This window comes from the organism of the source record quoted next, unplaced genomic scaffold (genome assembly GCF_019419815.1).
Source record: "Pyrus x bretschneideri cultivar Hongxiangsu unplaced genomic scaffold, Pyrus_bretschneideri_v1 Contig52, whole genome shotgun sequence".
NCBI lineage: Eukaryota > Viridiplantae > Streptophyta > Magnoliopsida > Rosales > Rosaceae > Pyrus > Pyrus x bretschneideri.
The window spans coordinates 1188353-1201724 of NW_025999790.1; the positions used below are offsets into that span (position 1 = coordinate 1188353).

Below are 13372 nucleotides of genomic sequence, written 5' to 3' on the forward strand. Positions count from 1 at the left end.
TTCCCTGGGTCATGCAAGAACAACGCCAGTCTCTTGTAGCCTTTTGGATTGAATTGAATTTGGGCAACTTCCATAACTACCCAGCTGGCCCTGCGTTTTGAGACTGGCAGAGACAGAGAAAGAAGAAAAAAAGGGATGTTGACTGCAACATAAGAAAAAATTATATATATATATATATAAAGGATTTGAATGGTGCAGAATGGTGCATGACACCATTTAGTCAAAATGATATAAATGGTTTCTGTTGGTGCATGGCACCATGCTACAGAAATAAGAAAAGTAAAGTTTGAATAAGTACTGACAAAAGAAAGAAAAATAATAAATAAAATGAGGTATGATACTTCTTGTTATTTATGTGAATTTGTGTTGGTTTAAAACCCTTTCACAAGTTCTATTTACTTTAAAGTAATTTATTTATCATGGACGGTTTTACCGCCTACTGCTTTAAGTTTTGATTTATGTGAATGGTGCTGAATTAAAGCCCTTGTCACAAGCTTTATTTACTTAAATGCAATTTATTCATTATGGCTGAAATTACCGCCTATTGCTTTAATTTATTTATTGTACTTCTTTTTGTTACGATGAGTACATACTGGACCCGAAGTTCCTTGATCAGATCAGAACCTGCAGTTTCTTGATCCTCATCATATAAAAATGATTGGACCTGAAGTTCCATCAAACAAAAAGATCGGGCATAAAGTCCCTTGATCCTCAAGATTAGGACATAAAGTTCCTTGATAAGTATCTTAAGTTTGAAGTGCCACAGTGCCTCAACTTAATTGCAATAAAAAAGCCATAAGAATCTCGGTTTGTAAGACTATTAAATAAGGACCAGAAGTTCCTTATGTCCATACTCAAAAATGGTTTAGCAGAAGCATTTATTAAGCGGATGAAATAGATTACCCGCGCTCTGCTCACGAAAATAAAATTGCCCGTTTTTACATGGGTACATGTCATTTTACATGATGCATTATTGATTTGGTTGAGACCTGTTGACAACCATCAATACTTCTCAGTACAACTCGTGTTTGGGAACCAGCCAAACATTATATATTTACGAGTTTTTGGTTATCTATGTGCCTATTGCACTGCCACAACATACTGAAATGAAGCATCATTGCGGATTAGGCATTGATGTTAAACATCATCTATCATTCAATATTTAAAACCCTTGATTGGGGATACATTTACCGCGTGGTTTGCGGACTGTCATTTTGATAAGACAATTTTTCTTGCCGTTAGGGGGAGAAAATAACTTTGTTTCAGAAGAACGATGAGCAAATATCATTCCAGAAGAATGATGAGAAAAAACCGTTCCAGAAGAACGAAGAGAATTTGTCGTATTTTGATTCATGAAGCAATCAATATACAAAACAAAGTGAGAATAATTGAATGATACAACGATATGCAAATCAAATGCCAGATGCATTTAATGATGCAACGAAAATGATAAAATCACATATACTTGCTGCAAGTGTGCCTACAAGAATTAATGTCCCTATTGAACAAAATAATATGGCAGCAAATGATTTATCTGTTGCACGCCTGAAGCGTGGCAGATCCTCAGACTCAAAAAGTTCAGTCCTTCGAAAGAAGAAGAATATGGCACTACTGAACTATTGCATAACTGTCACATGCCAAACGCATAACAGTTGCCGCAAGGATTCTTGTCCCGAAAAGGTTAATCCGCGGATATGGGAATATTGATGTCTCATGCATGAAGCATGACAGACGTATAAGTTCCAATGACTTAACTCCCGAAGTGGAGATTAAAATCCAAGCTCTATAATGCTCAAAAGGAGGTTATGATCTGTATTCTCTAAACTATAATTATCCTGGAAGAGATAGTGTAATGCCCTTGAAGAGGCAATGGATATCCCAAAAGAAATGAAAAGTTTTTATGCATGCGCATGCACATGAGAATATGGGATCACAAATTGATGATAACCAATGGTAATTTTGGTTCTTACAAGTAGCTACTAAATTCATCAATGAGCTGTGGTGATATTGAGTCCCGTTCTTTTTCCATCAACGAAATTATGGGCCAAAAATGGAAATAGGCAATTCCATTACAATTTTGTAAGAACGTGGAAAAAATAGACTTATATACTTGGATACAATACAAATAGCCAAAAGATGTTGAACCTAGAAGGTTACATATGGGCATTTGTAATACTGTGAAATACACTCACATGATATGACACAAGGTTGTAAAGGAGTTCATATGAATGGAGAATTATATACAAAGGGTTATGAGTCGCCCACATCATATCTCCATGAGTAAATCCCTCAAATATACATGGAAGCGAATTGCTCTGTATAAATTCTAAAGGAAAATGTGTCATGAAATGTAGAAAATCCCTGAAGGATTCAAATTGCTTGAAGAAAACCCCATAAGGGTAAAGCATAAAATATGTACTCAATACCAATGGATGGTATAAATTGCCTTAGTGAGTATTTTCATTATGGTATTGTTGCAACATACTAAAATCTCTTGCAAGAGTTGATGATATTAAATTGGGACTCCTGAAGAGTCAAGAAAGATTATAAAGTGTTGAGAGAAATATTGTCTCGAACTGCAGAATCGAACAATATGCCAACACGAATCTTATCCATGATGTTTATGACATTAAAGAATCATATGGATTGAAGATTATGAGTTGAATACTCAAATGATTTAGACACTAAGAATAATCATTTATCTTCGTGAGGGTAAAGATAAATTGATATTTGGTCCAGAAGTACCACATCTTAGTGAAATATATGCTTTATTGTATTTAACACAATACACTGAATGAAATAAATCTTATATATTAATATCTCCGAGAAATTACATACACATGAGTTAAAACAAACAAACAGAAGGGAACCTTCACAAAGGTTACTCATGTGAAGCCTCAGTACTCGGAAGTACCCCAGAAGGGGAAAACACCAGAAGTTGATTATTTGGAGTCTCAATACTTGGTGGAACTCCAGACAGCTAAGACAATGGATGTCTTTGGAATAAAGACTCGAACCCCCGATTGTCATTTTGAGTCCGACCTTCAGATTCCAGTAGCTGATCGAGCTTTCTTTTCATGCTCGTAGAGTAATTATTTGAAAGCATGTGTAACACTCTATTCTCATGCTTGAGCCCTCTAATCTCTTGTTTAAGACTTGCCACCTCAACCATTAATGATTCAACTTGGTGAGTTCGAGCAAGTAGGCGCTGTCCCATATTGGATACAGAGCCCGCACATTGAACACTGAGAGCCAATGAGTCTTGAACGGCCGCCTCATCAGACCGGTTTGAAAGGATTCTGTTGTCCTTTGGAGTGAGAAGATTCCTGGCTACCACTGTAGCAGTTATGTTATTCTGCATCACAGAGTCCCCAACCGTAAGAGGACCATTAGAAGTTGAGAAGGACGGGCGCCAAATGTTATCCTGACGCTGCTCGTCTGTATCAATCCTGAGACTCAAATCTAAACAAATGTTAGATGGGCAAGCCATTTTCAAAAATGATGAAGGAAGTTAGATAAAATCTCAGAAGTGCAAGAAAGGGAAATTTCTGCAGACAACAATTTTCTGAGTGTTACTGAACAAAATTGATATCTCTATAAAAGGAGGGACAACAGGAGCACTTATTCAAAAATTGAAGAGACACCGATTTTCGAATCTCAAAAGCTGGATTTCCCTGTATGACGTCTGTCAACATTTCTCAGACGCAATCTCAGCTCTTGGATATCACGTGCAACTTTGTCAAAGATTTCTGATAAAGTTGAAAACGCGTGAATCTTACTGTTCTAATTACACCACAGTTGCTGACAAGAGTAAAGGCACAACTTTACTACCTGCTATTGGAAAATCAATATATATGTCAACCTTTGTCCTCCACGGCAAGGCAGAACTGAAAAATATCTAACTCTTCCTCATCTCCGAGAATGCATCTTTCACAAAGTATCTCGAAATACTTAGTTTTCTTCCTCTCTGAGAATACCTCTACAAACAAGTCACACCAGAGCAAGAGTATCTCATATCATCAGGGACGAGAGCAAGAGTATCTCATATCATGCAATCTCCCTGTCCTTTCCTTTGTCCTTGTTCTTACCTGCCAAGACAAGGATAAAGAAAGCAATATGTCGGAACCTCCACTCAAACTTGCGCTGCCACCAAGAAGTGATGGTCCATTCAAATACAAGGTTTGCATTCCACTCCTGTATCAGATGACAAATACTACAAGAGAAGATGCCAAACCTGCATAAGGAAAATACCACTTCTGCAAGGGGAGCAAGTAAGGCAAGTGAAAATGATACATTGAAGCATGTGGAGACAACCACAACAAACACATTTAAGTTCATCCCCGACAAAGTCTAAGATCATTTGTCACATGAAGCTCCTTATGATCCAATTTCATTCAAGATCAAGTGTAGACGGCCTTTGAAGAAATCACAAGTCCGATTCAAGATCAAGTGTCCACCACCCTTGAACCAAATTCAGCTCCAGATAAAATAGGTAAATTCAGACCTTTGGAGGAAGTCTAGCAGAAAGGCCCTCCAACCCAGTTCAAGAACAAGTCTGTGGAAAGTTAACAACAAGTGAAACACTTCATTCGGCAACTATCACCGCTAAAAGACTAAAGCAGCAGGATCAATGATCAGCTTAAATAATTTGAAATCAGGGGGAGATACTCATCAAGGGGGAGCATCCAAAATAGATCAAGATCTTAACGAGGCAACTCATGTTGATATGTGAGCATCCAAGGGGGAGTGTTGAAAATACTAGTGGGTAATGAATGCCCACAGTATTGAATACCTGCCACAACATTGAAAACGTTGCCAAAGAGTTGAAAACCTTGGCAAAATATTGATATGTGGAGATCATTTGTCAAAGATGTGTGCTTGGAGTTGCTCTATAAATAGAGCACTCCGTATGCTTCGAAGACAGAGCAGAAAAAAGAAAGAGAGGAAGAGGAGAGAAGAGAATACATAGAGTTTTCTTTGTACTCCTATTATTCCAAATTATAATGAAAGCATCACTGCTGCCCGAGGACGTACTCCAGTCACACTGACTGTAGAGGAACCTCGTAAATTTTGTGTTTTGTTTTATTTATTCCACTGTACACACATTGTCGATTTTACAACAACTATAAGTTTTTTTTTCAATACGTGGGGGGTAATCAGCAATTTGTAGAATGCTAATAAAAAGTCATTAAAAATATTTAAATAATAATAAAAGAAATTTGTCAAAATTATTTATTTTTTTCCGTGGTCTTCTTCGCGCAAGCATGCTGCCATGCCATCCCTCCCCACCAAAAGCATCCACTCCCAGCAAAAGCAAAAAGAACCCAGGGGGAAGGTGGGTTTTTCCGAAATCTTCTGCTACCCGTCAGAATTATTGGTGATCTAGGCCTCGGGACCTCGGGTGCAGAGGTAGGTAGGAGGATAAGGTGGGGAGAAGGTGGTGTAGCAGGGCTGCCATGGCAGCTGAGCCTTCGCGAGGAAGACGATGGAACCTTTTTTTTTTTTTCTGACAAAACATTGTTTTTTTTATTATTTAAATATTTTTTAATCCACATGGTAATATTTAGGGTAAGGTACAAAAAACTACCTCAACTATTGCGGTCATAACAGTTTCATAGCTCATCTTTTAAAATTGACAATGTCATACCGCATCTTACGAATTTGTGACAATGTCATACCTCCGTCAATTTTTCTGTTAGTTTTTCTGTTAAATGCTGACGTGGCAATAGACGGGGACCACTTTCTATTAAAAAATCAATAAAATATTATTAAAAACTAAAAAAAATATTTCATATTTTTTAAATATTAAAATAATAAATAAAAGTAAAATTAAAAAAAAAAGGTAAAGTACAAAAAATTACCTCAACTATTGGGGTCATGACAGTTTCATACCTTATCTTTTAAAATTGACAATGTTATACCGTATTTTACAAATTTGTGACAATGTCATACCTCCGTCAAATTTTCTGTTAGTTTTTCTGTTAAGTTCTGACATGACTTGATTTGGGACATACTTTCTATTAAAAAAATATTAAAAACTAAAAAACAATTATTTAATATTTTTTAAATATTAAAATAATAATAAAAGCAGAAAAAAAAAAAAACCATCAGTTTGTCCCTCCCCTCTCCCTCCTCCCTCCTCTCTCTTCTCCCCATCTTCATTTTCTTCTCCCCACCTGCAAACCCAAAGAAATAAAAAAATAAAAAAATTTGAAAACCCAACAACCCCCTGCAGAAGAACAAGGAGGAGGAGGAGGAGGAGGAGGATGAGGAAGAAGAAGAGGAAGAAGAGTTAAAAAAAGGAGAAAGAAAAAAAAAAAATTCCCCCTATCGGCGCAGAAGAAGAAGAAGGGAGAAGGAGAAGGAGGAAGAAGAAGAAGAGGAAGAAAAAATAAAAAACAAATTTGAAAACCCATCAACACCCCCCCTGCGGAAGAAGAAGAAGAAGGAGAAGGAGAAGGAGAAGGAGGAGGAAGAAGAAGAAGAGGAAAAAAAGGAGGAAGGAAATTAAAAAAAAAAAAAAAAAAAAAAAAAAAACATCAACTCCCTTAGCGGAAGAAGAAGGAAGAAGAAGAAGAAGGAAAAAAAAGAATATTCTTTTTGAAAACCCATCAAACCCCAAATCCACCACTTTCATCCATTCTCCACATCCTCTTCCGCAACCATCCTCCACCTTCTTTGTGCACCCATCTTCCCACCGACGAGATCTGGGTTTTTTTTTTTTTTTTTTTTTTTTTTTTGGGTTGCAGGAGGGAGAAGAGTGTGGGTGTGGGTGTGGGTGTGGGGAAATAGAGTGCAAGTGTGGGGGGAAGACAAATTGGATTTTTTTTTTTGTTGGGATTTGCAGGTGGGGGAAGAAGATGAAAAAAGGGAGGGAGGAGGGAGGAGGGAGGAGGGGGAGGGGAGGGACGAAATGAGGGTTTTCTTTTTTGGCCTTTTATTATTATTTTAATATTTAAAAAATATTAAATAATTATTTTTTAGTTTTTAATAATTTATTAATAGAAAGTAGGTCACGAATCAAGCCATGTCAGCACTTAACAGAAAAACTAACAGAAAAATTGACAGAGGTATGACATTGTCACAAATTCATAAGATGCGGTATGACATTATCAATTTTAAAAGATGAGGTATGAAACTGTCGTGATCCCACTAGTTGAGGTAGTTTTTTGTACTTTACACTTTTTTTTTAATTTTACTTTTTTTTATTATTTTAATATTTAAAAAATATTAAATATTTTTTTATTTTTTAATAATATTTTATTAATTTTTTAATAGAAAGTGGTCCCCGTCTATTGCCACGTCAGCATTTAACAGAAAAACTAACAAAAAAATTGACGGAGGTATAACATTGTCACAAATTCGTAAGATGCGGTATGACATTGTCAATTTTAAAAGATGAGGTATGAAACTGTCATGACCGCAATAGTTGAGGTAGTTTTTTGTACTTTACCCAATTTATTAATAGAAAGTAGGTCACGAATCAAGTCATGTCAGCACTTAACAGAAAAATTGACAGAGGTATGACATTGTCACAAATTCATAAGATGCGGTATGACATTATCAATTTTAAAAGATGAGGTATGAAAGTGTCGTGATCCTACTAGTTGAGGTAGTTTTTTGTACTTTACACTTTTTTTTTAATTTTACTTTTATTTATTATTTTAATATTTAAAAAATATTAAATATTTTTTTATTTTTTAATAATATTTTATTAATTTTTTAATAGAAAGTGGTCCCCGTCTATTGCCACGTCAGCATTTAACAGAAAAACTAACAGAAAAATTGACGGAGGTATGACATTGTCACAAATTCGTAAGATGCCGTATGACATTGTCAATTTTAAAAGATGGGGTATGAAACAGTCATGACCGCAATAGTTGAGGTAGTTTTTTGTACTTTACCCTAATATTTAATTAGATTTGATCAATTTCAAGGACCATCTTAATATATTTGATCAATTTCAAAGACTATTTGAGATGAAAACCAAAAAAGAAATTGAATACTTGGTGAAAAAAGCAAATGCATCACTAGAACAATTGGATCCCATTATACAGAAATTCAAAGTTCAATTTCGAGGGTTGCCAAGAGTTTGTACAGAAGTTCAAAGTTCAAAAAAAAAACCGTAATGTTTTGATAAATGCGTGGATTTTTTTTAGTAATTGGCTTTGTAACCCATTTTGTTAAGAACAAGCACATTTGAACTCAAGGTTCCGAGTTTGATTCATTCTTTCCATAGTATTGTTTGCATGAAATTTTTTGTTTGAGTACAATGATATACTTTATACTAAAAGGAGAGAAAATTCGGCTAAACTACGTAATGGATAACCTAATTTAGTATAAAATTTGCCTATTCACGAGATTTAAACTTAAAACCTCTTACTTATAACTGAAAAAAAAAATATTAACAGACTGCAATACTAAGCGGCTCGCTTACAAAAAATTAAGAGTAAAGTATTTTATTTATTTATTTTTTTTATTTATCAATAAAGAAGTTACATTATCAAATGAGAACTGGAAAGTAAAAGACTAGAGCCACTCAACAGAAAGCGCCAAGAAGTTGCCGGCCGAAAGATGCAAAAAGCTCTTACTCTATTGTGGACTTGAAACAATGGGGAGTTGACTTGACTTTGGTGTATGCCCGATTTGCCGTTCGCATCGTCAGAATTGCTGCTGCAGTAGCATGCCAACTGATGAAGATGTCCTCCTCCTCCTCAAAATGCGGCAAGTACGACGTGTTCTTGAGCTTCAGAGGCGACACAAGCAGGAACTTCACGGACTACCTCGCCCACACATTGGACAACCATGGATTCAACGTCTTTTTCGACGAGAACGAATTGACCAGAGGCGACCCTGTCACACCAGCACTGAAGCAAGCAATCAAAGACTCTAGGCTTGCTGCTATCATCTTCTCAAGGGGGTATGCTGAGTCGAGATGGTGTCTTGAGGAGCTGGAGGAGATCTTGGCCCGCAAAGAAACAATGGGGCTAATGGTTTTGCCAATTTTCTATGATATCGATCCTACCGATGTCAGGCACCAGACGCGAGAGTTTGAGGAAGCATTTCGGAGTCATCAACTGAACTTCCCTTACAAGGTGCAGGCCTGGAAAGATGCTCTTACTGCAGCTGCAGAGTTGGCCGGCGAGGATTTTAGGGCAACTGGCGGGTACTTACTGCCTTTTCGATTTCAATTCCTTAATTGTATAATTCAATTGCGAACCTCTGTTCACCAAATGTCAATAAACTGTAAATTGATTTCAAGTAAAGGCTTATAATCTTTAATTTTATGCATTTAAATGCAAAGCTTAAAAACTCCGATAACGGAATATATCAATGCTTGATCTTACCACCAGTGTGCTCGGATTGAGCTAAATCACAAGAAACAGATATTCAAAGGCATTTAGCAAACGAACATTTCATCTACATTCTTACTTGAACAAATAATTTTTGTGGCATATATGAGAGACCTCCCTCTCTATGTACAAGTTTGATCTCTGCTTGTATTTCTTCTTGATCATCTTTTTCTCAAGTAGTCCCATGTCGGATCTTACTTCGAAATCCTTGTGACAGGACTTAATCTCATGGAGATCTTACTTGATCATCTTTGATTCAAGTAGTCCCTCCCTGTGTTTTCATCTCTGTGACTCAGAACTGTTTCGATTACAAGTTCTGATCACTCTTCGCAAGATAGGGCTTTTCTCCGCTTCTTTGTGATGGTTTGATCTTTTGCACACTCTCCTCGTGGTGTTCTCTTCTAATACTCGCTTGGTCGTCATGAAATTCAGATTTATGCTCTTTCACTAGAGTCCTAACTTGATTCCATTTCCGTTGCACAATCTATTGGTGTTTTCTGTTCTCTTCTACTCACACTCGTCCACTCTTTCTGCTTTCAAGCAGCACACATATATAGACTTTTATCTATTGGTACTTTGTCTCTTTTAGATATTTTTGGGGTGTTGTCTTCTACAATTTTGTTCTAAAAGCCACAACTAAAGAAAAGACTAATATGGTCTTTTCCATTTTTTTTTTTTTTTTGAAATTTTACTACCAGGTATGAAGGAAGGTTTGTCGAGCAAATTGTTGACGAGATCACTAGAAAACTGAAGAACACATACATGACCGTAGCCCCAAACCCAGTTGGAATAGATTCTCGGGTGCAAGAAATTGGTAAATATTTGGCTGATGGAGGATCAGATGATGTCCGCATAATTGGAATTTGGGGTATGGGTGGACTGGGTAAAACGACGGTTGCCAAAGCCATTTTCAACAAATATCAGGATAAGTTTGTACGTAAAAGTTTTCTTGCTAATGTGAGAGAAGAGGAACTGGTCGATTTGCAAAACAAACTTCTTTCTGATGTGTTGAGATTAAGAAACATAAAGGTTCGTAGAGTTGATGAAGCGACCGAGGAAATAAAAACAAGACTTCGCAACCTAAAGGTACTTGTCATAGTTGATGATGTAGACAGCGTGAAACAGTTAGAAGCATTAGCTATAAAATTTTACTCATTTGGTCCAGGGAGTAGAATTATTATAACCACAAGAGACCAACATTTGCTAAAGATGTTAAAAGCGAATACGATATATCATCTACCAGCAATGAATAAAGAAGAAGCTTCTGAGCTCCTTTGTTGGCATGCCAACAATTATCCTATTAAAGAATTTCTTCAAGTCCCAAGAGAAGTTGTTGATTACTGTGGAGGTTTGCCACTAGCACTTGAAATTTTAGGTTCTTATCTATCTGGGACAAGCATAAGTGAATGGAAAAGTAAGTTGGAGAAATTTAAAAGTCATCATAGTAGGGAAATTCTCAATAGACTTGAAATAAGCTTTGACGAGCTAGCTGATGATGACCTGAAGGCTATATTCCTTGATGTATCATGTTTCTTTGCTGGAATGAACAAGGACTATGTCATGAAAATATTGGATGGCTGTGACTTATATCCAGAAATCAGAATCAGTGTCCTCCACGAACGATGCCTTGTAACTACTAATGAAGATTTGACGCTGGTGATGCATGATTTGGTTCGCGACATGGGAAGATATATTGTGCATGCGGAATCCCCTGATGTCCCTGGAAAACGCAGTAGGTTATGGCATCACGATGATGTGATAGACGTACTGAGGGACAAATCTGTAAGTAATTCCGCAATCAAATTTTCTGTCAAACGCATGCACTTACTAAATATGCATATCACACACATCTAATAAATTGTATAAGTTGGATGTTTCAATAGTATACAAAACAATGAGTTGATTGGAAAGACACCCATATATACTACAGGTTGAATGAAAAGAGGAACAGAGCATAGAAAGGAAAGTGTAGGAGACATGGAAGGAACCTAGTGCATTGAATTATCTCAAATTAAATAACAGAATCATGTATCATATATGTTCTGCTCTTAGATACAAGAGGTAAAAAACCCTGTAGCAGATGCTAAGATACCTAACAAATTTGGACACGGCACAACGGATGTCTGAGCACAAATTATATGTCCTACTCAAAGGTACCGCGGCAGGTCATAGGTTGTCTACCTCTCTTGTAATTCATACATTCAATGCATGGTTTTACTTCATGTGTATAAATCATCTTTCCACATGCAGATAGCCTTTTTCTTACTCAGTTTCCTCCCACCCACCCCACACCCCCTCTCTCCTGTCTCTCGCTCTCTCTCAATAGGGAACTGAAGCAATTCAAGGACTCACTTTAGATTTGCAAGAGTCTGACGAGACTAGCTTCAGTACAGAAGCATTTAGAAACATGCATAGTCTGAGATTGCTCAAACTCAATTACGTCAAGCTCACTGGCAGTTACAACAATCTGCCCAATGAGTTAAGATGGTTGTGTTGGCATGGATTCCCCCTGGAGGTCATACCAGAAGATTTTGATCACCCAAACATAGTTGTTATTGACCTCAGCTATAGCAAACTCACACGAGTGTGGGCGGATTCCGTTCTGGTATGTTATGGCTATAACCAATTATTAATTCATTCCTCTAGGTTTTGTAAACATCATGCTTTCTGTCTTCTATTTGAATTTGAATATTTTTCCTTTTATCTGACAGTTGCTTGAGAAGTTGAAGTTTCTTAATTTAAGTCATTCCCATAACCTAACACGATCACCGGACTTTTCAAAAACCCCAAATCTTGAGAGATTGATACTCAAAGATTGCAAAAACCTTCAGGCAATTCCAGCTTTACCAACAAATTTGGAAATCCTGGAAGCGGATGAGTGCATTGCATTGGAGAAAATGCCCGATTTTTCAGAAATGTCAAGGATGAGAGAATTGCATCTGAATCACTCCCCCAAACTCTCTGAAATTCTAGGCTTGGATAAGCCATTAAACTGCATGACAAGTATTCATATGGAAGGGTGCACCAATCTCACTGCTTCTTTTAAAGAAGGGATCCTACAGGTCCTCTCTCTCTCTCTCTCTCTCTCTCTCTCTCTTTCTTACATGCTGGTCATCCTTTATTGTACCTGTCTTTCTCCATGGTATAGGGATGGAGTACAAGCGGAAATGGTGGCCTTTTTCTTCCTGGAAATGAAATTCCATCATGGTTTACGCCTGTTGACCCTCAGGGTGAAATAGCGGTGCCGCAAAGTTTTGGCTGTGATTTAAAAGCATTGACTGTGTGCATCATTTATTCTTCAGACGACTCCAAATCTGGTGGCTCTCTTCGCATTCGTGTTGCAAATTATAGCCAGAACACTGTATTTCTCATCTCTCCAATGCGTGCCACTGTATTAACTTGCCATGAAAATTATCTTTGGCTGGGACATTTGTCAAACAATAAGCTCAATGTGAAAGGCGGAGACAAGATAAATGTTGGTGCACACTTTGTAGGACCAGGGACTACTGATGATATTCATCTCAGGGTGAAGAAAATAGGGATAAATCTGGAAAAGGAAAAATTAATCAATGAATATGCGCTCGGCCGTCAATTTATGCCATATTCAAGTGAGTGCAAAGAGGACGGCAATCATAAGGCAGGACACGGTTATGACTCGTCCCATGAGAATCAATCCCGCAAAAGACTCAGGTTGGATCCCAGTGTTGAAAGAAATGCGGAAGAAACTGATGAATTCATGCAAGAAGGAAGCAGCATGGGCTAACCGAAGAAGAAAAAGGTTCATAAACTGAACTCGAGCCATTAGTACTTTTGGGACTCATGCTATACTACATATTTCCCTTTTGTATGTAAGAAGTTATAATGTTCTCTTTAATTAATACTTATTTTCCTTCTTTTTTTTTTATTTTTGGTTATCTTCAAAACATGCTAGCTTTTCGGATGCAATTTTCCTCTTCTTTGATATGGTGGCCTATAAGTTGGAACTAGTAAATTTCATGTAAGACTTGTTTCTGAAATGT

General features: G+C 37.0%; 1 protein-coding gene across 1 annotated transcript; it reads left to right on the forward strand.

The window, feature by feature from the left end:
• The first annotated feature begins 8525 nt into the window (after window positions 1-8525).
• Window positions 8526-13314, forward strand: LOC103945485 (disease resistance protein RUN1). Its single transcript, XM_048570329.1, has 5 exons — window positions 8526-9166; window positions 10052-11135; window positions 11680-11958; window positions 12065-12415; window positions 12502-13314. Exons 1-5 carry the CDS (start codon window positions 8694-8696, stop codon window positions 13114-13116), a joined length of 2802 nt encoding a protein of 933 aa, XP_048426286.1. The 5' UTR covers window positions 8526-8693; the 3' UTR covers window positions 13117-13314.
• Window positions 13315-13372: the final 58 nt, after the last annotated feature.